Source organism: Peromyscus californicus, unplaced genomic scaffold, assembly GCF_007827085.1.
Source record: "Peromyscus californicus insignis strain IS unplaced genomic scaffold, ASM782708v3 Scaffold_2__1_contigs__length_46816999, whole genome shotgun sequence".
Taxonomy (NCBI): Eukaryota; Metazoa; Chordata; class Mammalia; order Rodentia; family Cricetidae; genus Peromyscus; species Peromyscus californicus.
In genome coordinates, this window is record NW_026294540.1 from 14,046,950 (window position 1) to 14,073,607 (window position 26,658).

General features: G+C 43.2%; 1 protein-coding gene across 4 annotated transcripts in view; it reads right to left on the reverse strand.

Moving 5' to 3' along the window:
• Clip1 (CAP-Gly domain containing linker protein 1) overlaps positions 1-26,658 on the reverse strand; it is a 117,265-nt gene that overhangs the window by 46,583 nt on the left and 44,024 nt on the right. For 2 of the 4 annotated variants that reach the window (XM_052755399.1, XM_052755398.1), the window contains exons 5-13: positions 25,462-25,684; positions 21,958-22,155; positions 21,319-21,422; positions 20,285-20,345; positions 10,234-11,178; positions 5,049-5,165; positions 1,882-1,939; positions 1,296-1,379; positions 384-540 (exon numbers count right to left, since the gene is read on the reverse strand). In XM_052755399.1, coding sequence (XP_052611359.1) covers positions 384-540; positions 1,296-1,379; positions 1,882-1,939; positions 5,049-5,165; positions 10,234-11,178; positions 20,285-20,345; positions 21,319-21,422; positions 21,958-22,155; positions 25,462-25,684 — 1,947 coding nt within the window. Of the gene's footprint in view, positions 1-383; positions 541-1,295; positions 1,380-1,881; positions 1,940-5,048; positions 5,166-10,233; positions 11,179-15,184; positions 15,290-18,870; positions 18,904-20,284; positions 20,346-21,318; positions 21,423-21,957; positions 22,156-25,461; positions 25,685-26,658 lie in introns of all 4 variants that reach the window. The other 2 variants (XM_052755396.1, XM_052755397.1) reach the window with 2 other exon arrangements.

Sequence of the window (26,658 nt, forward strand, 5' to 3'; positions counted from 1 at the left end):
GAGCCAGGAAGCCTTCAAACAAGACAGCCTTGAACTCTTTGTTTTTCTAGGGTTTGTTTCTGTTTTAAGACAAGGTCTCACTAGGTGGCAGTGGTGGCGCACGCCTTTGATCCCAGCAGAGGCAGGTGGATCTCTGTGAGTTCAAGGCCAGCCTGGTCTACAGAGTGAGTTCCAGGACAGCCACAGAGGTGTTACACAGAGAAAACCTGTCTGGTGGCCAGGGTGGGTGGGTGGGGGAGACACGGGACAGGGTCTCGCTCTGTAGCTCGAGCTGTCCTGGAACTCACTCTGTAGACCAGACTGGTCTCGAACTCATACCCACCCAGCAGCCCTGAGCCTTTAGCCCTCTACCGAGCCTTTATGGCGCCAGCAGTCAGACGTACCTTTCCTTCAGACGTAACTCGTCATTCATCCTTGTCAGCTGAGAAGAGTTATCTCCTGACATCTTCATCATTTCTGCAATGTCATTTTCTAGTTTTTCCTTTGCCTTTACCAGCTGCTGCTCTCTCTCATCCTTCTCTCTACACTTCGCCTCCATATCTGAACATACACAGAAAAGAAACAGCACTGCTGTGTTAGGAGCAAGAAGACTTTATTGAATGCGCCCGTATCCGGGGTATCTGCAGCTAGCCATCTCTGCTTACATGGAAACCACATGGAGCAAAGACAGATCATTAGACGAAAGAAAGGAACAATACAATAGGAAGAGGTGAGTGCTGAGGGGGAAACTGCAAAGGAAAGAGTAAAGTATTACAGGGAACCCTTTGAACTGCTGACATTTAAGTGAAGACCTGAAGGAAGGACAGGAAGCAGGAAGCAAGTCAAAGGCCCCCACAGCACGTGGCCTGCCACGTCCACACAGCAAGGAGGCTGCAGTGGCCACTGGGAAGAAGAGTCTAAGACAAACTCCTGGAGATATGAAACTCCTAGAGATACGGGGTTTGATGGACAAGGACTGTACCTCTAGTGAGTGAGATGGAAAAGAAGTCATGTGACCTGACTCTTTGGCCAGTGTGTTGAGAAGAAAGAGGGCAAGGGTAGAGGCAGGGAGCAAGTGGTCATCTGTGTGGCTGTCTGTGTGAAACACACTGAACAAGGACAGCAGCAGCAGCAGCAGTGGCAGATGCTGGTTTTTTATGAAACAGAGAAGAGAGGACATCCTCAGGGTTACGGATCTCAAACGTTGGCACACAGAGTGGCGCAGCGTCCGAGGGCAGCTCTGCTACTGTAACGACACTCTCACCCTAGACACTCGGCAGTATTCATCGGGTTGTCACCGGGCGACATCACCTTACCTGTTAAATTTTCTCTCAACTTCTCCAGTTCGGAAGACAACGTGTTAAACTCTACCTCCTTTTGGTGCAGTTTATTTATAGTATCTATTAGGATAAAGTTACAAGTTCAATATGTATCACATTTAATAGGTCACCCAGAGCTTGGCTGGCTTATAACCCAATCAAGCATATGCTCATGAGCTCCGAGGACACGGGATACTAAAAGCTTCACTGCTAATCCCATACTGTGATGACAGGGAAGCGTGAAGCTCTGCTTCTTCCCCACATAAGCACACCAGGAGGCCCTATGTCTTCCCTAGACATCTCTTTCCTTCTTCTAGGCAAAACCCAAAACAGCAAAAGCTCAGATACGATTGTCCTTCTCAGGAACACTCAGACTTTAATATGGAACAAACCTCAGGTCAAAAGAAGAAATGACTATTTCTGGAGTTTGAAGGTTCAGGAAACCAATAGAATGCAGTTTTTCTGCGCATTGTGTAACTTCCAAAATTATGGCATTAGACTATATTATGCACTCCCGAAGCCAGCCCCCAGCCCCGTAATGACACACCCTAAAACTTTCTGCTTGGACTTCAGTGAGACATACCTTGCATACTTCTCTGAACAGAGACTGCCTCCTCTGAAGCACCAGCAAACTTTTCTTTCTGAAGAAAAAGAACCAGATATTCATCTTACAAGAGTCTCAGGTGATAAAGACCAAATGTGTCTATCAGTTACAATACTATTTATTTTTGTAGCTGTTACATTAAGACTATGGACTTAAAACATGTAGGCACCAATGAACTAGCAACTGTGTATCATGCACCTTGCTCACACGAGTGGGTTTCCATGTGTATGTATGCATGTATATCTGTATACAAGTGTTATGACTGAGCACATATATATATATATATATATATAAGTATATGCATACACATTTATATATGTGCTGCAAGAATATGTTTTGTCATGACTAACCCTCTAAGAGCTCCTCTGAAATCTGCCTGAAGGGTGGGGACGTAGCTCAATGGTATTACTCTTTCCTAGCAAGGACAAAGCCCTAGGTTGAATCCCTCATACAAAAAAGGAAGAAGAAAAGAACCACAAAAAGAAAGGAATCTGCCTGAACGAGTGGAGTTCTGGGTTTCTGCCCTCTGAGAGTATCCAGAGAAACCTGAACTAAATTCAAGGCTAATCTCTGTGTCTGTAACTTTATAAGCAGAAGCACTCCATCCGTCACCTACTGTTGATGGTCTCCTGTTCTAAACACGATGACAAGCTAAGATAAAAAGTCTCTACTTTTCCTGAAATAAACTTTGAAGTAGCTGTAACAAGAGATCTTTTAAAAGATTTATTTATTGGCTGGAGAGATGGCTCAGAGGTTAAGAACACTGACTGGGTTAAGAGCACTGACTATTCTTCCAGAGGTCCTGAGTTCAATTCCCAGCAGCCACATGGTGGCTCACAACCACCTAATGAGATCTGGTGCCTTCTTCTGGTGTGCAGATAGAATACTGTATATATAATAAATAAATAAATCTTAAAAAAAAAAAAAAAAAAGATTTATTTATTTGATTTTATGTGTATCAGTGTTTTGCCTGGATGTATGAATATGTACTGCATGCATGCCTAGTGCCCACAGAAGCCAGAAAGAGGGTGTCAGTTCCCCTGGAACTGGAGTTATAGATGGTCAGGAGCCGCCATGTGGGTGCTGGGAACAGAACCCGAGTCCTCTTAACCACTGAGCCACCTCTCTAGTCCCATTTTCTTGGTTTTTTAAATTACATTAATGTATTCGTGTAAGTGTGTGTGCATGTGGGGGTCAAAGACACCTTGCTGGAATCAGTTCTCTCCTCCCACCAGGTGGGTGCTAGGGCACAAACTCAGGCCTCCAGGCCTGTCTCTTTACCCACTGAGCCGTCTCACCAGCCCTAAAACGTTTTCTTAAAAGACTCCACATCACAAAATAGCCAGATGTGATGGCACAAGCCTTTAGAGTCAGCTCTCCGAGGGTAGAGGCAAGTGGATCTATATGAGTTCAAGGCCAGCCTGATCTACACAGTAAATTTCAGGACTGCTAGAGCTACAAAGAGAGACACTGTCTCAAAATAAATTAAAAATTAAAAAAATAAAGCCAAGCGGTGGTAGCACACGCCTTTAATCCCAGCACTCGGGAGGAAGAGGCAGGCGGATCTCTGTGAGTTTGAGGCCAGACTGGTCTCCAAAGCAAGTTCCAGGAAAGGCGCAAAGCTACACAGAGAAACCTTGTCTCGAAAAAAACAAAAAACAACAACAACAAAAAAAAGTAGCTATATGTGAATAGTAGGATGATGAACAATATAGCTATTTTTAAAAGTAGAAAACTAAGGATAGAGAAATGGCCTAGCGGTCAAGAGCACTAGTGCTTCCTGCTTTTACAGAGGACCCAAGCACCCACAATAGGCAGCCCACAGCCACCTGCAACTCCAACTCTAGGAAATCTGACGCCCTCTTCTGACCTCCACAGGTACTGCACTCAATGTGCACATACCACCCATGAATGCACTTGTTTTAAGTAGAAATCTCATGCCTATAATCCCAACAGTCAAAAAGTTGAGACAAGCCGGGCGGTGGTGGCGCACGCCTTTAATCCCAGCACTCGGGAGGCAGAGCCAGGCGGATCTCTGTGAGTTCGAGGCCAGCCTGGACTACCAAGTGAGTTCCAGGAAAGGCGCAAAGCTGCACAGAGAGACCCTGTCTCGAAAAACCAAAAAAAAAAAAAAAAAAAAAAGTTGAGACAGTAGGATTTCTGAGAGTCTGAGGACAGCCTGGGCTACACAGTTGAGTGAGACTGAGAAAAGTAGGAAATTGTAGCACAACCATGTACGTAAGAAACAATACTTCACCACGGTGATCAGAGAAGTAGCAGAGTAACAGGGAGGCATATGGAGCCGCTGGAGCCAAGGCTCCCAAGACGCCGCCTAGGTTCTCTGCAAGCTCACATGAACACCATGGCCCAGAATTATTAGCCTCCAGGAAAGTCAAATTACGGTGTAGGAGGCAAGGTAAGAGGAAAGCAAAGAGCTGAACGTTTTTGTTCATTTAGAAAATCTTACAGTTTGGTGGGGTGTTATCTGTTTTGTTCTTGTTTTTTTGAGACAGGGTCTCACTATGTAGCCTTGGCTGGTCTAGAGCTTGCTATGTGCACAAGACCGACCTGGAACTCATAAGAGTCTGTCAGCCTCTGCCTCTGAAATGCTGGGTTTAAAGCCTTGTGCTAATACACAATTTGGGATTAAGAGGAAACATGTAAAAGGAAACACGATTTCCTAAGGCAGACTACAATCCCGCGCAATTGAATTTGATAGCTTGCTGCCACACCAACAGAGGACACTCAAGACCTGGACGGCTGCTGCCCACAGTCAAAAAGGGGATGCTGCAGGCACAGTACAGGAAAGACCCTCGGTCAGGAAACCTGCCCGTGCTGGATGTGTGAGCGGGAAGAGCTAGCTCTGTGTCTTGTAAAACTACGCTGCCAACAACCGTCCAACTGCTTTACCAGAGGAAATGAACATTTTTTTTTTTAAAGAAAAGTTAACACCTACCTTGACTGCTAGTTTGATTTGATCCAGTTCCCTTGAAGGCATTTATCAGCTGCTAATATATTCAATTTAAATCCGTATTTTTGAAGAATTAGAGACATAGCTGTATTTTTTTTTTAATGGAGAATGTTCTTTTAAACAGGAAAAGCCGGAACAACGCTGAGGTTCAGATTCCCATCCAACAGGTACTTACCAAAGTCTGGAGTTCTTTTTCCAAAGTCTCCTTCACTTGACTGACTTCACTCAGAGTGTCCCGCAGGCTACCGAGCATTAGCTCTTTTCCCTGGAGCTCTTTGGTAATGCTATTAGCCTAACACACCGCGTTATATGTTACAGAAGCAAATGAACAAAAAAGAAACAAAAGGAATGATAAGGGAAAAATAAAGTGGGAAAAAATGAGAAACACAACAAAACAACACTGGAAAGAGTTGTTTCCTGTTTGTTGGTTGTTTTTAATTCTAAGAAGCCAGTGACTTTAAAAACAATCACTTCTAGGTATGAGTACCTTTTTTTTTTTTTTTTTTTTTTTTTGAGACAGGGTTTCTGTGTAGCCCTGGCTGTCCTGGAACTCTATATGTAGGCCAGGCTGGCCTCGAACTCAGTTGTGTGCTGACATATCTAGCCAAATTATGTTAAATTTTGTTTATGTGTACGTATGTTTATCTGTTTGAGTTTATGTTCACCACGTACTGGAATAAGCCTGCCCAGAAGACAGCATCAGAACCCCTAGAACTAGAACTGAGCCTGGGCCTCTACAAGAACAGTAAGCACTGTTGACTGCTGGGCTCTTTCCTAATGGCTTTTTTCTTATTTTTTATATATTTTTAAATTTAATTATTTGGTTTTTCAAAACAGGGTCTCTCTGTATAGCCCTGGCTGTCCTGGAACTCACCCTGTAGACCAGGCTGGCCTCAAACTCAGAGATCTGACTGCCTCTGCCTCCCGAGTGCTGGGATTAAAGGCGTGGGCCACCACTATCTGGCTTCTAATGGCCATTTTTAAAAAGTCAAAATATACCACTTTTTATACCTAAATTTGAACAGCAACATGGTCTAAAGCAAGAAGTGCTGGTATTTACTTCCTAAATAAGCTACCTGATCAAGTTCATTTCTGAGCTTGAAAGACCCTAGTGCTGTCTATGTAGCTCAGTAGTAGAGCCTGTGCTGAGCATAGACAGGCCCTAGGCACATTATAACAGTAGTCTGTATTATTCTGTATATTTGTATGCTTATAATATTCCAACACTTGAGTCATATTTAAAGACCCACTAGACATTAGCAATTAGAACTCAGCTTTCATTAAATCTTCCTAACTACCAGCCATATATTCTCCTCTAGTTAACTCGTTTTTCGTTTCTATTTCCGAACACCATGAGATTAGAGAACATTTCCCTGTAGCTATTTTGTTTTCAAGTATGGTTACTTAGCAGACTTTGGTTGTTTATCTGCCTTCATCTCTCCCCACTTAGCCATCACAACACGTTCTTCTTTGCCAACAGAGCAGCAGCTTCTTGCCACAAAAATCACCCATCACCAATACCAGAGCCCCCTCTAGTGGCAGGACTGGGAAAGACGCCCCTGAAGAACGGAAGCTGCCTTGTAGCAGGGCTTGCTGGCAGAGACATGGCTGGTAGACACTTCAGTTTCCTAATCCTTGACAAGTAGCACATTTGTCTGGTCTCCCTGTCTCCCCAAATGAAACACACAAAAAGGGACAGCCAGAAGAATAGAGCCTTATGTGTATTGTAGTCCCAGCACTTGGAAAACCAAAGCAGGAGACCACTGAGAACTCAAGGCCAGTGTGGGCTACAAAGTCAGTCCTGGGTCAAGCTGGGCTACAAAGTGAACCCTTGTCTCAAAAAAAAAAAAAAAAAAACAAAAAAAAAACAAAAACAAACAAACAAAAAACCACGAGGAACAGGGATATAGTGGTACATGTTGTAAACCCAGCACTTGAGAGGAAAAGGCAGAAGGATCATGAATTCAAGGACAGCCTGGAGTACACAGTAAAACCTAGTCTCATTTTTCCCATCTCCAAAAAGCAAAGGTTAGATGGTGTAGTGGTTTGAATGAGAATGGCCCCCACAGGATCATATATTTGAATACTTGGGCTCCAGCTGATATACTGTTTGGGAAGGATTAGGACAGGTGGCCTTGTTGGAGGAGGTATATTACTGCAGACAGGCTTTGAAGTTTCAGAAGCCTACACTATTCCCAGAGTCTCTTCACTCCACCCCATGCTCGAGGATCAAACTATAAACTCTTAGTTACTGCTCCAGCACCATGCCTGCCTGCCTGATACCATGCCCCGAGCCACCATGATCATGGACTCACCCTCTAAACTGTAACTCCCTCTAGAAGTTGCTTTGGTCATGGTGTCTTATCACAAAAGGATAGTGTCTTCACTGTGGCATAAAAGTATAGTAATAATCCAAATGGCTCTGGCCTCCTGCCCTTACTTTGCTGTGAGCATTACTTATCATAGCATGCTAACTTACAGATAAGAAGCACTCCAGAGTACATGCTCTACTTTTATACATAACCCTATAAGCAAGGGAGTAATGTGGGCAGAAAGGGAAGAAATGAACTTATAAAGTGTTTTTTGTTTTGGTTGATTGTTTTCTTTTTGTTTGTTTATTTGTTTTTGACAAGGTCTCTTTATGTGGTCCAGGATGGCCTGGAACTGAACTGAAAAACCTCCTGCCTTATCATCCCAAGTATTATAGGCATGTACTACCCCGCCCAGCCTGAGCTTATAAACCTATCTCTTCTCTTCTCTCTTCTCTCTCTATCCTTTTCTACACTATGAGTATGTATTGCTCTCATTGGTAATAATTTAATTGGTAATAAAAAGCTGACAGGCCAGTAGCTAGGCAGGAAGTTAGGCAGGAAAGCCAAACTGAGAATGATGGGAAGAAGGAGGGCAGAGTCAGAGGAGTCAAGAAAGAGGCCAGCCAGCTGCCAAACAAGCAGGATGTGTAAAAGAAAAAAAAAAAAAAATGAGGCAATGAGCCACAAGGCGAAGCATTAAGTGTAAGAGTTAGCTAGTAACAAGCTTGAGCTATTGGCCGAGCATTTATAATTCATATTCAGCCTCTGAGTCAGTTATTTGGGACTGGGAGGTAGGGATAGGAAATGTCCATTTACATATGTTGTTCCAACGTGGGGAACACTTATATGGTGTTTATGTGCAGCTGGCAGCATGCTACTCAGTGCCGGCATGGACCTCGAAACATCCCAGAGTTGAGGCAGTAAACATGGCTCCCAGAGCTGGTGGTAAACATGCCTCTACCATTGAGACTAGACTCTTGGGGAACCAAGGGGGAGGAGCCAGCACCAGCAAGTCATGATTTAAGTTACATAGCAGTTGTTTTGCTTATGCAGACAGAAAAGGTTAGAGATACAAAGTAAGGACAGATTCAAACAAAAAGACCTCTAAATGGGTCACAGTGTGTTTAAAAAATATGCACAGACTTGGGAGAGAGAGAAAAGAATATACAGTCTTAGATTAAAAAATATAGTTTTAAAATAAAGTCCTTAAAAAAGGAATAGAGTAATAAAAAAACAAGTATAATAAGCCACACAAAGATGGAAAATACACACAGTCTGGATACTGTATGTTATTGTGTTGTTGTCTGTAAAATTTTTGACTAATAATGAAAAAATGATATGTGCTAAGAGACATTTGATTATGAAAGCTGCTAGATTAACCAACCTATATATTTTTAAAATATCTTGACTTTAAATTTTAGGCAAAACATGTTACTTTGGGAAAGAGGCTCTACTTTTATTTCCACAGGAAATGAGAGGCTCTGGATTCATTCTGGGTTAAGAAAAATCAGGTTTGATCGAGGAAGACCCCCTAAAAATCTCCAATGGGAGCAGATGGCCCAGATGACCCAACATTTCAGAGTGCCTCTGTTGCAGCCTCCTCTGAGTTCTGCATCCAGAAAGGCTTCAAGGCTGCTGGATGAGATGATCCAGCCTCACAGAGTCAGGACTTGACCATAATCCTGAATTTTCTCAAGGCGCCCAAAGATTACCAGCACCCCCAATCATCAGGAAGTAGTCTAGAAAACTATGCCCACATTCCAGAGGAAATTTGGGTGACTGTCCAGACAGCCTGATGTCCCTGTCATTAGGTAACATTTCATCCTTCTGGGGTCTTTGATGGAGCTGAAGACTAAATAGTTACAATTATAGTTTTTTCTTAGCTATAATAGAAAATAAATTAGATATAAAACTTTAGACCCACCAAGTTTAGATAATTGTTTTCTCTAATACTGCCAAATGCAAATGGATTTAATATTGTTACTATAATTCTTACTTAACTATTTTTGCTGTATATAGTTTTACTATATTAAAATTAAAACCTTCCTTTTTAATGAGACAAAAAGGGGGAAATGTTGTGAAACCATCTTTTTCTACACTATGAATATGTATTACTCTCATTGGTTAATAAAAAGCTGACAGGCCAGTAGCTGGGCAGGAATGTGTGGGAAAGTCAAACTGAGAATGATGGGAAGAATGAGGGCAAAGTCAGGGGAATCCAGAGAGAGACGCCAGCCAGCCACCAAACAAGCAGGACATGAAAAATTAGGTAACAAGCCATGAGTCACGTGGCAAAACATAGATAGAAATATGGGTTAATTTAAGTGTAAGAGTTAGCTAGTAACAAGCCTGAGCTGTCAGCCGAGCATTCATAACTCACATTCAGCCTCTGAGTCAGTTATTTGGGACCAGGCAGTCAGGACAGGAAACATCCATTTACACCCACTCTCTCTTGTCTCTCTCCTTCATATTCATCTTATACCACTGTTTTAGAGAGTTTGCTCTATTTTAAACAGATTTCTTTTTTTTTTTTTTTTTTTTTTTTTTTTTTTTTGGTTTTTCGAGACAGGGTTTCTCTGTGTAGCTTTGCGCCTTTCCTGGAACTCACTTGGTAGTCCAGGCTGGCCTCGAACTCACAGAGATCCGCCTGGCTCTGCCTCCCGAGTGCTGGGATTAAAGGCGTGCGCCACCACCGCCCGGCTCCAGATTTCTTTTTTTTTAAGCTGCTCTATTTTTTTTAACACCCTAGAATTAAACTTAAATAGGAGTTTATATCATGGTCAGGAGATAAAGTAGCAGATAAGGTTTCCAGATGATAGGAAACCAAAATTCACACGGCTGGTCATTATTTGCTCTGATCTCAGATAAAACCGTACTTGAGATCCTCAGAAGGTATTCTATTATACTCAAGTGGGTGCACCACACAATTCCTGTTAAACCAAGGATTTTAAAGACAAATGACTTCAACTCAAAGGTAACATACAATGCAAACTAACAAATGGAAAACAGTAAAAAAAAAAAAAAATGATGGAAGATGTCAATACAAACCTTGCCACTTTCAGCGTTCCTTTCAATCTCTAAATTTTTAATCTGCTTTTCAGCTCCCTCAAGCTGCTGTCTAAGTGTCTCGATTTCCAATTTACCTTCGGAATTGGCTTTCCGAAGCGCATCAAGATCCAAGAGCTCTTCTTCGACAACCTTGAGCTGTGATGTAAAATTATCAATGACCTTGGTTTGTTCATTGTACTTGGCTTGCAGAACCTCTAGCTCCTTTACCTTTATTTCAGCCTCCTGCAGTTTGTTTAACGTGTCCTCCATTTCCACTAGATGCTGGTCTTCTGCACTGTCCAGTCTCGATTTAACAGCCTCCAAGCTGTCCTCCTTCTCTTTAATGATTTGCATCAGCTTGGTCTTCAGGGTCTCCATCTCTTTAGCGTGAGCAGACCGCTCAGAGTCCTGTTTATTCTGTAAAGCTTCTATTTCATGCTGATAGTCTAGTCTCAGTCTCTCTATTTGTGTCTTTAACTCGGCAAATTCGGCTGAGTCTGTTCCAATTCCTTTACTGAAAGATACCTTCAGCTCCTCCATTGCCTGTTGGTGGGATCCAATGGCGGTCTCCAGCTTCGACTTCCACAGAGCTATCACGTCTGAATTTTCCTTGTTTGCATGGTCAAGCTTGCTTCTTAAGGACTCGTTCTCTTTGGAAAGCTTTTCAGTGGCAGTGTGCAGAGCCTTGATCTCCTTCTGAAATGTCTCTTCCCGAGCTCCAAAGTGGTCCTTCAGAGAAGTCACCTCACTCCGGTGGTCAGTACGTGTGGCTTCTAGCTTTTCTTGCAAAGCACTTATTTCTTGCAAAAGAGAAAGAGACATATCCACATCCCCGGGAGGTTTACTGGACTCTAGCCTTCTTCGGAGCTCAGCTACTTCCTGTACTCTCAATGCTAGGTCTTTTTCTAGTTCCATTATTCGGGACTTTTCTGATACTGTAGCCACCTATTAACAGCAGTCATAAGAAACAGAGAGCACTGAAATAACAAATCACTGATGACTTTCCTTATTTCTGAAGCTCTTTACAAACCACCCAGAATCAAGCAAAGTAAAACTATTACATTTCATGTAGGAATTAATGTCTACCTCACTGAGATAATGGCTTAAATTCAATTATGGAGCCTCTAATATAGAATTATAATCTTTAGCAAACTTCCACTATCATGAAATCTCAAAAGAATATTGAGCTTCCCCCCCACTCCAAGAAAATCTGTTTCTCCTCTAAAGACACTTAAACCAGGAAGCACTCATTAACTGATAATAAGTTAACAGAAACAGTTGCTCCCAAAGTGCTCAGTAATCTGCCTCCTGGAGGAAAGCAAGCTCCCTGGGTCGGTTGTTCTTCCTTCACCCAACGGCACAGCATTTCAGGGGCTACTCCACCTGATGCTGGCGGTTAAAGCCTGAACTGTCGTTAAAGCACGCACCATCGCTAACCACATACGGCTGAGCACTGAAGTGTGGCTCATCGGAAGCAGGATGTGCAGAGACACACACATCAGGATTGGAAGACTCAGAGAAAAACAGACAAAATATCCTAATGATTTTAATCGTCATTGTATGGTGAAATAACATTTTAAATATATGGGCTTTTTACATATTATTCCAATTAATTTCACCTGTAACTTACTAAACAGTTCATGTGGGTATCATAAAATTAAGATTCTGTATATGTGGTTTTGCATTATACTTCTATTAGATAGCAGGTATATGAGACCTAAAATTACCCGTGTTTCTGTGAGAAATGCATCATCTGTAGGATAAAAACCTAGGTTGGGTAATGAAGAATTTACTGGCTTTTTAAAATAACATTAAAAGATCACTTACCTGCAATTATACACTGGACTCTCACAGAAAGACCCTTTTCTGGCCTTTGTAACTCTGTCAACACTCTGCCGTACACATCGTTTCCCTAACCCAGTGGTTCTCAACATCAGTATGTATACAAACGGAATGTAGGATTAAACTGCAAGACTCTTGCTACCTCCATACACTTTGATTCTATCTGAGCTCTGGAGTTTTAAGGAAAAAAATACCTTCTCAACTTATGCCTTTCAGTCTTAGAAAGTTTCTCTACTGCTTCCTCACAGGCTTTCAGCTTGGTACAAAGAATATGTGAAAAATGGTATCTTACAACATAAAAATCACTTAACTAATCTGGGAAATAGAAGGGGATACAAATGGTTTTAAAATCCCAGTGGTCCCAGATTTCAATAATCCAAACTTTTCCTAATTTTAGACTCAGCCCACATTGCCTTTACTGGGACAGAGAACACAGGACAAGTGCCTTCTGCTTCCTCTGCCCATGGCAGCATGCTGTGATGCTCAGTAAGATGTCCAGAAGAAAAGAGAGAGGGATGCATCGCACAGGCACTGACTGCTCTGGAACTGGCTGAAGTTGTGGCATTTGTGGTTATATAGATGCTTCAGATTAATCAGGTTAATTCATTTATACTCTGTTCTCTAGAAAGGGGAGGATCCATGAACTGCTCACCTACAACTAAGATACACAGCATCAATGAACCCCTTGCTACAAGGTTACAGCATAGATAAATCAAATCCCGTGTGACAGTTCTTAGTCACAAGAAAGCTGCCAATTGAGAGAATGCCAAGTGCACAGCAATGAAGAGACAGGACAATGGTCCTCGACGTGGCATTCTGTCACTTCCCCTTCAAATTGTATTCCACAGAGCCTGCCCTCGGTCTCAATTCTCCTGCTAGTTAGTTTATGGCCTTAAGTCAGGAACTGTTTCTTATTCTTCTCACATTTCTACACCACCAGGTGAGTTGGAATAAACTAGACTTGAGGCTTAGGGAAGTTCTAAAATGCTTCCTGAAAAGAACTGCAGGTGGTATAGGGATTTGACGGACCACTGGTCATTTTCACACTTGACAAGCCAAGAGTGAGGACCCACAGAAGACACCATGGGTTATGGAAGGTTGTAAACTCTAATTTAAAATGGCTGCAGAAGTCCATTTGCAAATGGATCCCTTATTATCCAGGACAAAACCAGAAAATAGTAAATTTGTTTGCTGACAAAACTAAGACATGGGAGGAGAGTTAGAAGTAAAAACTGTATTTCCTTACTTCAGTCACACCAAAGGGTCTCTATCTCCTAAGCCCCATGTATTTCCCAGATCAAGTCTTGCGTCCTCAGGTTGTAAAGAAAGTTACCAAATTATCACTTATTCTTTTCTCATTTTTTTTTCCCTACCAAATTACATGCTGGGATCTTTCCTTCATCTCTGAGGCCAACTGAAACCATTTCTTTCTTCTCTTTTTTGCGTTTGTTTTTTTCAGACAGAGTCTTACTCTGTACTGAGGCTGGCTTTGGTCTATGTGGCCCAGGCTAGCCCTGAACTTGTGGCAATCCTCCTGCCTCAGTCTCCCAAGTGCTAGGATTACAGGTATAAGCCACTATGCCCAGCATTATTTATTTACTCATTTATGACTTCATCTGTATGTGTGCGTGGCTGTGCATACACCCGTGTGTCTGTATGTGTATATGTGTATGTGGAAGCCAGGTGACAATCGCAAGTGTCTTTCCTTGGGCTCTGTCCACCTTGGTTTTTGAAACAGGGTCTCTCATTGACTTGAAGTTTGCCAAATAGACCAGACTGGCTAGCTAGCAAGCAAGCTTCAGAAATCCTGTCTCTGGCTCCCCAGGGCTGAGATTATAAGCGTGCACTACCACGCCTGGCTTTTTTCCCCCTTGGGTTCTGAGGACTAACCTCAGATCCTCATGCATGCAAGGCAAACACCTTACCAGATGAGCTACCTCTCTACCCTTTTTCTTTATTAGAAAACAAAAATTTATGATTGAGAAAAGGAAGACTATTCATGTGTCTAGGTTTTTATATCAATGATTTCGCACCAAAAGAATTCCTACAAATACTATTGATTCAAAAGAAAAGTCAAAGTAACAAATTGATCAGCTAGATACAAAGTAATTTTTGAAAATTTAAAGTTAAGGCCAATCACAGGCAAACATGATTAACAGGTACATACATGAATATATATTTTTACATAGTGAGTGATTCTGAGTATTTCTTTTAGCACAAATTAAAAGGTTCTCTCCTGCAATGGTTAAGCGTACAGACTCTGGAGCCACGTGACCCAGAAGGAAACTCTGCTCCAGTCTTACTATCTGCTGCTGTGTCGTCTTCAACAAAGATGGAACATCTCTGTGCTTAGTGTCCTTACTCTGTAAGAGTCTACAGAAAGGGAGAAAAATACCACCTACTTCCCAGGATCATGAAAAGGCTGGAAAATAGAAAGCACTTAGAATGTGTGGATGACCCCTCTCCGGGTGCTCTAATACACCAATTAAAACGGGACTGATGCCCTGGCCCCAAAAGAAGTCATTCTTTTCCTAACACACCTGTCCTTCCTAACCTCTGAGATTTTGAACCTTGGTGACAGAGAGAGGGAGACGTGAGCTCAGCCATCAAGAGGAAAAAAGAAAAGAAAAAGATAACTGGGGTCAAAGTCCTTAATTCTCATCAAAAAGAGCTGATGTTTCCATTTCTTTTTCCCAACAGGCCAGAGCGAGGGCAGGAAGAAGCATAAATTATTTAGAAAACCCTGTAACTAGGAATATGAGAACACGAGGATAACTGACTGCTTGTGGAAACTGGAGAGGAGTATTTCAAAGTATTAATACAAGAACCTGAAATACAGTTTTGGGTAACCATGGAGTTTTTATGGTTCTAAGGTCTCTCGTCTTGATTTGGGTTGAGTCTTTACTTCTGACAAAATACTTGACATGAAACACCTCTACCTGCTCATCTCATCACTCATCACTCTGTGCTCATGAATACCTGAGCGGTCCTGAAACCGACCTCAGGCTGAACCACTGGGTCAAGGCTCCGGCCACCAGCAGGCACGTCACCCGATGTGTCCACCCCTCGCACGCGTGAAGCTGCTTCATGAAATAGTGAAAACCATTACCCTAGTGTCTTCTAACTCCCTCTGGAGTTTGTCAGCTTTGGTCTTTTCAAAGAGCAGGCTCTGTTCAAGCTCCTTAATGCGGGCATGCTCCAGTTTGGTCTGCGTCTGTTAGTAAAGGAAGAGGAAAAGAACACAACAGTGCCACCATGACATGCCAGCACAGGAGCAGTGAGAGCGGCATGCAGGCCACCAGTACTTTCTGCCAAAGGAAGAACATAAAGGGGACAGAGAGAGAACAGGATGGAGCTGCCAGGGGACGGAGGGGTGAGGAGGGACACACGGACAAAGGAACGAAAGTGGGAGGAGGACATGAGCTAGTCTGTTGAGAAAGAAAACCACGGAGAACACATGAGGCCAGATGAAGTTCCAGATGCATGCAGCCAAAAATGTTATCTCGATAAGTGAAGTTTATCAGCACAAATTAGAACAGTTAATACTCCTCTGACTATCGTCTTCCCCGCCCCTCCCCCACGGCTACTTCACATTAATGTGTACGTAACTGACTCAGGGACTTCACAAGGTTGTTTGACCCTCAAAAAGATCATCACTTTCATCTACATGTGGAAAAAGACAATGCCCCAAGTCTTCAAGCACTCATTAGGTCCCCAGAGCAGACTGTTGGATCTGGAAAACAACTTGTAATAATAAAAAAATAAAATAAAATAAAAAAAAAAGTAGAAGAGTCATCTTAGTAAGAAGAATCTAGGCTGGCTGTGGTGACTTAGGTCTACAATCCCAGCACTTGGGAGGCTGAGGCAGGGGGACTGCTGCAAGGATGAGGCTAGCCTGAGCTAACACAGTGAGTTTAAGGGCTGGGCTATAGGGTAAGACCTTGTCTCAAAAGACGAATTACACATAAATAAACAAATAAAACAGGCTCGAGAAGCCAGAGCAGAGGCGCCCTGGCTGGCTGTGTCTGAGGAAGTGGGTGGTGCACTCTGTTTGAGGTTCTCTACAGCGGAACAAGGGCTGTAGAAGCGCTAACTCCCTCCCGACCAGGGCTTCTCAAAGGCTTAGCTCTCTGTGGAGAAGAACGGAGGATTCAAGATCACAAAGGCAGTTAGCAATGATCACCCACCACTGCCTCTTCCTCTGAAAAAGCCAATTAAGGAGATTAGAGCGAAAGAAAAGCTATGCTCTAGATGCAAGGGGCTTATTTTTATCCTGAAACGAAGCCATTCTTTCCCAGCTCAGAAGATAGGAAAGGCTGGCAGTGCAACCGTGCTGAGAGATCTGTTAAGACCCTAGCAGGAGTGGGGCCCTCGAAACCTCAGTCATTCCGACTCCCTTTCCACAAATTCAGTTTCCTGCTTGGGATCCAGGAGGTTCCCTGTGCCTAACAGACTCAAGTGTGGCCGAGTCTTGCTCCACTTGAAATAATCCTGATCTGAGTCTCCAAGTACTTCCCACCACCATCTCGCCTACCCAACTGGCCCCTGGAACAGCTGACTGGCAATATCAGGACTAACTATGATCTGAACAATTATGGGCAGTGAGAAAATTACAACAGAGGTCCTAACAAAGTGAACTGAGTAGTACAGAGCCTGAGTAGAGAGTGAAAGCTGTGAACATGTTCACTGCTCTGCTGATGACTTGCGAGGTACTCAAGGGGTCACTGTGCTTAAAAACCAGGCATGAACAACCATCGTGGGATATTTAAAAAGTGAACAGAAAACATTTTTTGAGACAGGATCTTATTATATAGTCCTGGCTGGCCTGGAACTCCATGTGGAACAGATCTCAGAGAGATCCACCTGCCACTACATCCTGGGATTGTATGTGTGCACTACCACACTCAGACACAAGGCTTTTTTAAAAAAAAACATTCTTCACTTACACTCTCTATATTCTGTTGTCTAGATAGTCCCCTGTATCCACGTGTGCTGCACAGAGAAGCTGTTCAACACTCTCCTTTACAAGAAAATGACTTAATCCAGATCTACATGGTTAGGGTTATAGCTTCAGGAATTCAAACAAAAGGAAAAAGTCACTCACTATGTGCAGATAAAAAACAAATATCCAGCCAGGCATGGTGATGCAAGCCTATATAGTCCCAGCACCCAAGGAAGCAGAGACAGGGAGATCAAGAGGCAGAGGCCAGGTTATAGCGCAAGTTCTAGGCCAAGAGAGGTGGCTCTTACTTGCAATTCCAGCACTGAGCAGCTTGAGGCAGAAGGATCACCACAGGTTCAAGGCCATCCTGGGTTACAGAGTAAGACTCAATCTTTAAAAAAAGAAAAGAGAGCTAGGTGGTACTGGTGCATGCCTTTAATCCCAGCACAGGGGCCGGGGTGAGGCAGAGGCAGGTGGATCTGTGAGTTCAAGGCCAGCTTGGTCTACATACAGAGTGAGTTCCAGGACAGCCAGGACTATACAGAAAAAGTGTCTCGAAAGACCAAAAAAAGGAAGAAAAAGGAAAAAGAAAGAAAAGGAAAAAACATCCATGTACTATTCCCGAAATTCAGACCGTCCAGCTGAGTGAAACAGAGCACCCTGCCCTCTCCCTTGCCCTCTCCCTGTTATAGAAGGAGATGCTCCACAGTGGACTTTTACCAGTCAGCAGCAAGGGAACCCGTGATCCACTTCCATGCCACAGTCTGTGGTAAAAGTGTGCCACTGAGCAGGACAGCCCTTTAAAATGATTGCTTTCTGAGACTAAGATGCGGTGTCCCAAGAGGAAACTCTTGGGACAGGGGCTTGGAAGGAGAGCAAAGGCCTTGCAAGAAGCGCACAGAGAGGCAGGAGGGGGGGGTCCCATGCACACTGACACTGGAGGCAGCAGAACCTGTTCTGGATGAAGAGAAGAGAGAGACCCAGATCACTGAAGTAGCTTCGCAAAAAGGTACCCCTCATCAAAATGTCAATGTGAGTTCTCTATTTCAGCTCCATAGGTGGTAAGAAGAAAAAGGATGCTTTGTTTTGATTTTGTTCCTTTGAGCTGGCAAATCAAAGCGAGAGGTTTTGGGTCTTCTCCGTCATCGGTGGCACCGTGGGCAGGGTGCACAAAGCAATGTCCTCCAGGCCACTTTGGGGTTCTCTGTGGGGTACTGAATCTCAGTAAGGAGAGGGGGAACAGCACCACACGGGTAGCACTGCTGCTAGGAAAAGCCCCCTCGGTGACGCAAACTTCAACTACCCTGCATATCCAGGAAGAACTCTGGCCCCTACGTACAGACAGGAGGGATAAACAGCAGCTTGCATTTCTTATCAGCTACACTGGCTGGCAGTGGGAGCACGCACAGAAGCAACCGGGAGCACCTAGGCTGGGGACGCGGGAGGCCAGACTACTTGGGAAGTATCTCCCAGCGTCTCTGCAGCTCTCCATCTCAGGTGTTTATACTTCCCTCAGCTGTCATCCCTTCGGAAGTAATTCTAGCAAAGTTAGAAAACAATGAATGAAGCGAAGGAGGCCGTGCCCTCAGACAGTTTCTTTCCTTTTTAGCAAAAGGTCTTTAAAAAGCAAATATTTACCTAACATTAAACAAATGAATCCACAGAGCTCAGTCATCACATACAGTTTCTTAAAGATACAAATGCACTTGCTTTGAAAGCCACATGCACAGAACTACTAGGGGAAAGTCCCAAGGTCAGATTATGCAGTTAGTATTTGAGTGTATCAATAAGCATTTTAATCTGGAACCAAACTGTGTTAAGGGAAATATCCACACAGTTAAGTGCCCTCTTACATTCTCAGGATCTTCAGAAAACTGGCTCTTTTGCTATCAGTAAAAAAATAAAAAAATAAAAAAAAAGTAAACAACAACAAAAGAGATTCAACTAAAGTTTCAGTCTGTGTTAGGGTTTCAATATAACTTTATTTGATTAATTCCAAGTAAGTTTACCAGACAGACTATACTACCCTATTGCTAATGTAAATATTTTAACTCAACCTTTGCCAACCTCCAGAGGTGGTAATTCTCATGAATGAGATGATGGTATGAAACTTCTAATGAGACTTTGGGGTATTTTTAAATGGATGACGACAACACAAAGGTCAACTAGAGGATGTGACTATATATGAGATGAGTGAAGAAGGTTTCTATTAAATTATTAAGACGCCATTCAATTCTAGACCTTATAAAATCAGAACTCAGAAAATGCTCCCTTTATTCTTTATTGTCTATAAAAATATATTTATTTCCAAGGAAATCAGAGTTTCTGTTTGGAAGGACTCCTGAAATTTAAGCCAACAGACTCCAAAATCCTGATGGCGGCAAAAAAACAAAAACAAAACCCAACCAACATCTCTCTTCTGCTGGGCATGGTGGTGCATGGCTGCAATCCCAGCATTTGGGAGACAAAGGCAGGAGGATTACTATAAATCTGAGGCAAGCCTGATTTGAATTGTGAGTTCCAGACCAGCCAGCTACATAGTGAGGCCATGTCTCTAGCTCTGCCCAATATCCAAAAACTATATAAATAAGTGCAATTTTTACTAAAATGCTATTCAGAATCTTCAAATTTTGAAAAAGCTAATAATTTATATTTGTCATATATGTGGCAGTGGCTTAAAAAGCATCAAAACCATTTAATAGCAGTATCTAATTCAAAACTAGTAGGAGTAAATGTTAAGAAGATAAGAAACCTACTATTAAAGGAAAATGGGTGACTCTCTGACACCAAAAGAATAAAATAAACTATGAGAACACATCATTTACTTTTATAGGGTTATAAAAGATTTATTCGGCCCCACTAGAGCACAAAGCCAAGCCACAACAAGAATGCTTTGTTATGCACTATTATGTTGAAATTAAGTTCTTTGAAAATGCTATTTCCAACATCAGAGGAACAAGCAGAGACTTACTTAAGACTGCCTTAGGACACACTGCCAGATTTATGACTTGATTAAATCCAATTCATAGCTTTTAATTTTGAAGCATGAGAAGAGTTCTGAGCATTTCAATTTGCCACATGAATTAGGATACCGCAATCACAGGCACAAAGACCAATCATCACCTCAGCATAACCCAAGTGGGCCAGAGGCAGGATGCCTGTCATCCTCTTGACCGGCTGTTCTGACAAGGACAGCTGGCCCAGTGTGTCACCCATATTTCTCAATACTGGCATCCATAAAGGCTTTAGAGAGCTGGAAGGGTTTACCTCAAGATCGCCTTTGGTGATTGATTCTTCTTCTACTCGGAACTGAAGGTCCTCAACCTTCCTGTGGGGTAAACCAAAACAAAGCCCTGAGAAAGTACTAAAAAATACCTCACCCCCCAGCAGAAAGTAAGAGCAGCACCCTGGTGAATTCAGTGTCCGGTGATGAAAACAAACACCTTAGAGACACCAAAAATAAAGGCATGCATCTTCAGAGCACTGCTGCATAAAAGCTGGGCTGTAATGATTTAGAAATTCCAAAATTTTATCTACAAATCAACTCTAGAAGGCATAAGGTAAAATATTTTGAAAAGAAAAAAGAAAATGAATTGTTTTCCTTGGGCACATAAACCAGAATGAATCAATCAATCAAGATAAGATCAGCCAGGGGGCTGGAGAGATGGCTCAGCGGTTAATAGCACTAGCTGCTCTTCCAGAGGACCCGGGTTCAGTTTTCAGTACCCATATGGAAGCTCCCAACTGTCTGTAACTCCAGTTCCAGAGAATCTGGCACCCTCACTCAGACATACATGTAGGCAAAACACCAAAGCACATAAAAATTAAAAAAAAAAAAAAAAAAAAAGTCTTAGCCGGGCTTGGTAACACATGCCTTTAATCCCAGCACTCAGGAGACAGAGGCAGGAGGATCTCTGAGTTCGAGACCAGTATGGTCTATAGAGTGAGTTCAAGGACAGCCTGGGCTACACAGAGAAACCTTGTCTTGAAAAACAAAACAAAAAACAAACAAAAAGATTAAGTTTCTTTATACGGCTAGGTAAGTGAAACCCGGCTGGAATTTCCTTTAGTAATGCTGACTAAAGCTATCCTTGGGAGGTTTAGCATTCCGTGGCAATAAGTACATGATAATCAAGTCGTGTCTAAATGATGCCACGTTTCCTGGAAAAGCTCCATCAGTGCCCACTCTCTTCACATAGCAGAGTTCAGTTGCTGCTGAACACAGTCATTCCCTTGGTTGTTGACAGTAAATTTCTTGCTACAGCATCATTGGAAAGGAAGAGATTACAGTCAAGGATCACCTTTTCTCCTCTTCGAGTTGGTTGAGGAGCTCCACTTTCTCCCTGTCAGCGGCTTCTACCATTGTTCGCAGCTGGTCCATCTTGGCCTCCAGTTCCAGGACATGCTGGGGAAGCAAGGATGTCAGTGAGTAGCCCAGGGATACCCCGAAATGGGTATGGCTAAGTGTGACCGTGATGGGTAGGCATCAGTCTTGATACATTCTAATACTTTCTATCTTAGTAGGTTATTCCTGGCAACTCTCCTGGAAACTAGATGACAAAAAACTCCACATCATATAGCAACAGAGGGAGGGCAGTAAAACAAGTCTTAGCTTTTCCAATATGAAACATATGTCAATAATAATCTACACACACCACCTGTGATCACTAAGGCCCTAGTACTCATCAGTTAATACAGACAGACTCAAAGCCTAGACATAAAGACCAAATGGCTAAGGTAAAATCACGAAGAACAAAGCTTTATGGTGATGGAAACTGGCACCCAGACCACAGCTTTCCAACAAGCTCAGAAAAGAAATTGAAACTCATTTCCTATGTTCAGATCAACTCCCTGGCTCCAAACACCAGGCACTCTTTTTTAGCCTCATCACTCAATTTAGAAACCACCACCATATCCACAAGATCAACACCAGACTTCACCTGGTCATGCCCATCTCGGGCCAGGGCTAGCTCCTGCTCTATCTCCCCCACGTGGCTGGTAGCCTTGGCCACTTCGGCCCGCTCCAGGTCTCGCTCAGCCAGCAGCTGTTCAATGTGCTGCTGCTTCTCCTTCAAGGCCTCCTGGAGGGCAGTGGTGCCCGAGATCTTGCGGGCGTAGCGGGAGGAGGTTTCAGTCAACTGCAAAGGAAAGTCAGAGAAGTGAAGGGCGATGGTGCTGTGGGGAGGAGTGAGCAGCGCATGCAGAGCAGGCCTCTCCTCAGCAAAGCAGAAGTGCTGCCCCAGCTTGGGGGCTGGCAACATATTAGACCAAGTTCTCACCAAGAAGACAAGACCACTTAAAAAACACAACGATAAACAAACTCATAGCAAAGTTCAGAAGATGTTTAGAAGATGAATGTGGAGCTCAAACATGGGTACTCTGAGCTCAGCTGACAGGGACTGTAGGAATCTAAACAGTTTTCACAAAACCCATTTTAAAAGTTTCTCTAAAGCCAGACATAGTGGTTCACACCTGTAATGTAGGACTCAGGAAGCCGAGGCAGGGGGACTGCCAGTGAGCTCTAGGACAGCCTGGGCTACAGAGTAGAACCGTCTCAAAACAAAACAAAACATCCCAAGGTTCTTTAAGCTACCTCAGCCTGAGCTACGGGTATCTTCGAATGATGACGTCCGGCCAACCTTCTGATTGGCCTTAAGGCTAAGAGTTTTTAAAGCTTCCAAACATCATTCGGAAATGAAGACATCACCCTCAGAGTTACATCTTTTCAACTGATGAAACAGTTGGATTTTTGTCAGGATTTCCTTCATCTTTCTTTGCAAAGGAGAAACATGGGAGGTATCATGCTGGAGCCTGGCCTCTAGGACTTGGATCCCAGTCACTAGATATTTATAAGATTTAAGAGAAGTCTGGGTAAAGACAGACAGTCAGACAGACACACACAGAAGGAAAAGAAATGGTGAATGGGAAGAAGACAGGAAGGAAGAAGGGAAACAGGACAGGAGATGGCAGAGACAAGGGCTGGGGACCCTGAGAAAGAATGTGTCTTCTTACCATCTATTAATCTCTGTTGTTTCACTACATCTGTATTGAAGCTAACAGTCACATAAAGCCCAGAGGAGATGATTCTGCATAAGTAGTAACAGGTAACTGGGCAAAGCAAAGCACATTCCTCTCTGCAGGCTCCCACAGGCGCTGCAGGCTCCCACAGGCTGGGAGGGTGTTTGGAAATGGCCCCATCCTTAGTGGAGCATTTGTCCGTGGCCTTGACTTAGCAGGTGCTGGCTCCAGATAAACTCAGCCTTTGCTTCTTCTGCAAACAAAGCTTATTTGTCACCCAAGTACTCTCCGTCAGTCTACTGAGCATCATCTCAGGGAGCAGACAGTGGGGTCTTCGTCAATTAATGATCCAGCAATTGGATGACTATGAGAGCAAAGGAATCCAATCGAACTCACACTGCCTTTTGCCGCTCATTTTGTGGACTTTCCTGAATTATTTAAACATATTGGGAGCAAATTCCATTTCTCTCTTTTTAACATTAGACCAGCTTTCCCCTCCTCGCTGCATGGTTAACTCACTAACATCTCCTTGAGTACATTAAGTGTGAGGTCACCAAACCATGTGCAGAGATTTGCTTCAAGGGCCTGTGAAAACTCACAGGGACACTGAAGGATGTGTAAAACCCCAAAGAAATGCAGTGTTAGCCTTGGAACAGCATGCAAATGACTAGGTCAAACACTTCAGTTTTAGCACTAGATTGTAATCTACTCCATTCAACAGCACCATGTCTGCAAAGCTGGGTGCTGGCAATTGTGAAGATAAAAAACAAGTACTATGCACAAATCAGAGCAGCACAGGAAATAAAGGCTATTGAAGAATTACCTTAAAATACTAACTTTTCTGGGGTCTCTAGAGATGGCTCAGTGGCTAAGAGTACTTGCTGTGAAATCACGAGGACCAGAGTTCTGATTCCAGCACTCACCTAAGAAACCAGTGTCCCACAAATGCCAGCTCCAAAGTCTGTCTGTCTGTCTGTCTGTCTGTCTCTCTCTCTCTCTCTCTCTCTCACTCTCTCTCTCTCTCTCACACACACACACACACACATCAATAATTCAAAAATATTAATTTTTCCATTTCTATCTTCCAAGGCAGAAATACACCTCTCAAGGAAAAGTTAAAGTCACATGATTTTGTGTTCCCATTATACTCCCTCACAGTAATTTTAATCAGAAACTATAACTGCTCCACAGAAACATCCCGAGAAATAAAGCTGTCTCACAAGACAAGGAGATATCTCTTCTGACAGTTTTCATCAATAAATGAAGTGAGGTGTGAGAAACCGAACTTGTCTGCTAAATGTTAGGAGGGGAGATTGGTATTCCCCAAGAAATGGACATAATTTACAAGATGGTAAAAGTTATTCCAGGAGACACATCCAAGAAACTGTTCCTAGAACAGCAGAGTAGATGTCCATGCTGGGATGCGCTGAGCCTTTTGGAACACGGCTTTGTTCTTCACCCACTCCACTGGTTCTGTGACACTTTCCCCTGAGACTCATTTGTAATCGGACTGGTGAGGATGCAAACTCAAACGGTCTGAGACATATTTACTGTATCTGTACATAAAAGGAAGAAACTGCAGCTGGCTGGCTGAGGAGCATCACAGGCACGTAAGAGACGTCACCGCCCCTGCTTCAAGGACTGGAAACCCCGGTGCTGGAGTCACTGTCTAACTTCCTAACTGCTGCCTCAAGTTCACATCGAAAAGCCGAGGTCCGGAATTCGGGTGGGAGGGAAATCTTGCTGCCATTTCTGATATAAACAGCATCTGCCATCTGCCTCACTTCCAAGAAATAAAGTTAAGGGCAGGGAACGACATCAAAATAATGTGAATAACATACCATGTTAACAAAAAGAACGAAGGGTTCCTTGAACTCTAGATTCCACTCGAAATGCTCTAAGTGGGCAAAGGAGGAGAGAAAAAGGGACCAAGAGGAAGAGACGAAGAGAGAGACAACAAAACCTAACACGGCTCCTCCTAGCATCGTCAAGCTCCAAAAGGTCGCTCTGGATCATCCGGTCCGCATAGGAGCACTCCACACATTAGCTGTGGCTTAGACTACACGAAAATTAGAAAGCATTAAATTCTCTCAAAATACATTCGTCCCTAAAATTGTTAGAACTCAAAGAGAAAGAGACCTATGTCCACGATGAATGGGATTCCTTCAATTTCCCTGTCATTTGGGCCCAAATCATTTCACAGGATAAACAGTAGTTGCTACAGATTTCCCAGGAACTAGCATACATTAAAGCTACGATGAATTAAAGTGCCACTCCAAAACTCATGTACTTGCTGGAGTCACAGTTCCACAACTGCCTTGCAGAGACTGTCACAACAAGCTACAGCCAACACTCAGAACACAGAGGCAAAGCAGGGCACTGGCTGTGGGCATTTGGTGCCTCAGGAAGGAGGCGAGGAGGCTTACTAGTCCTGTTCGGCTGGGCTTGCTGCTCACAGAGGAGGCCACAGAGCTCATGGAGCTGAGAGAGGAGGCGGATGGGCTGCGCTTCAGGTTGGCAGGCGTGGTGGCCATCACTCGCCTCACAGCGGCGGCTTTGGCTTTGGCTGGTGTAGTGGAAGGGAAGCCGATCTTTGTCACTTTGTGGACAGGAGCAAACAATCCATACTTGGGTTGACATTGAAAATACCTTTAAAGAACAGTAAGAGGAGCAACAAATATAATTAATTACAAAAAGTAACAACCAGAAACAAACACTCCTCCAACTCAAAATGTGTGAGATAATGTAAGGACCTAAGTAGCTCTACTATGTGATAAATGTAAACAGACGTTTAGAGACGTAGGGATCCCCACTTAATAAAACCATGACTCCGGCAGATCCCCCAAAGTAAACTAGAAATGTCAGTTATCTGAGGACACTAGAGATTGTGGCAATTACAATGTTTCAGGAATAGGAAAGAGTGGCTTTGGGCTGGGGGTGTGGCTCAGTGGTAACGGCTTGCCTTCATGTGAGAGACCAAGGGTTTGGTTTTTGATACACGGGACACACACAAAAGAGCGAGAAGGCTTGATGGCTTCATAATCATTTTACTAAGAGATCTTTTTTTATCTCTGTGAATCATGATGGGCTAAAGTTCCTACGTTTATATATGGTTCATAGGTCAATGTCAACGAGATCATGTCAAGATCAACCTACTATACACCAATAATAACAATGCATTATCTCCTATTGCTGCACCCAAGGTTGTCAAAGCATTTGAAGAGGAAACATTCTAAGTCAGGCATGACTCCATACACTAAAATCTAAGCACGTGGGAGATGAAGAGGATCAGGAGTTCAGGAGCAGTCTTGGCTACTTGAGGAATTTGTGGCCAGCTTGAACTATGTGAGACCAAAAAGAACTATGGGAAATCCTCCTACAGCCTTCTGTACTACTTGAGTCCCATCTGTACTCCAAGCGCAGAAGAGGGATGCTCTTACAACAGAGGGGGCTGCTTGGCAGTCAATTCCTGAGCACAGTTTGGAATTCTTATCAGACATGAAGAAACATTTTACATTTCTTTTCCTGACAAAGGCAGTTACCATCTCTTTGCTCCAACTCTGTTCCTGATGCCCAGGAACTTGCAGAGGCCCACTACTTTCAAAAAAGAAAGCCAGAAGGAA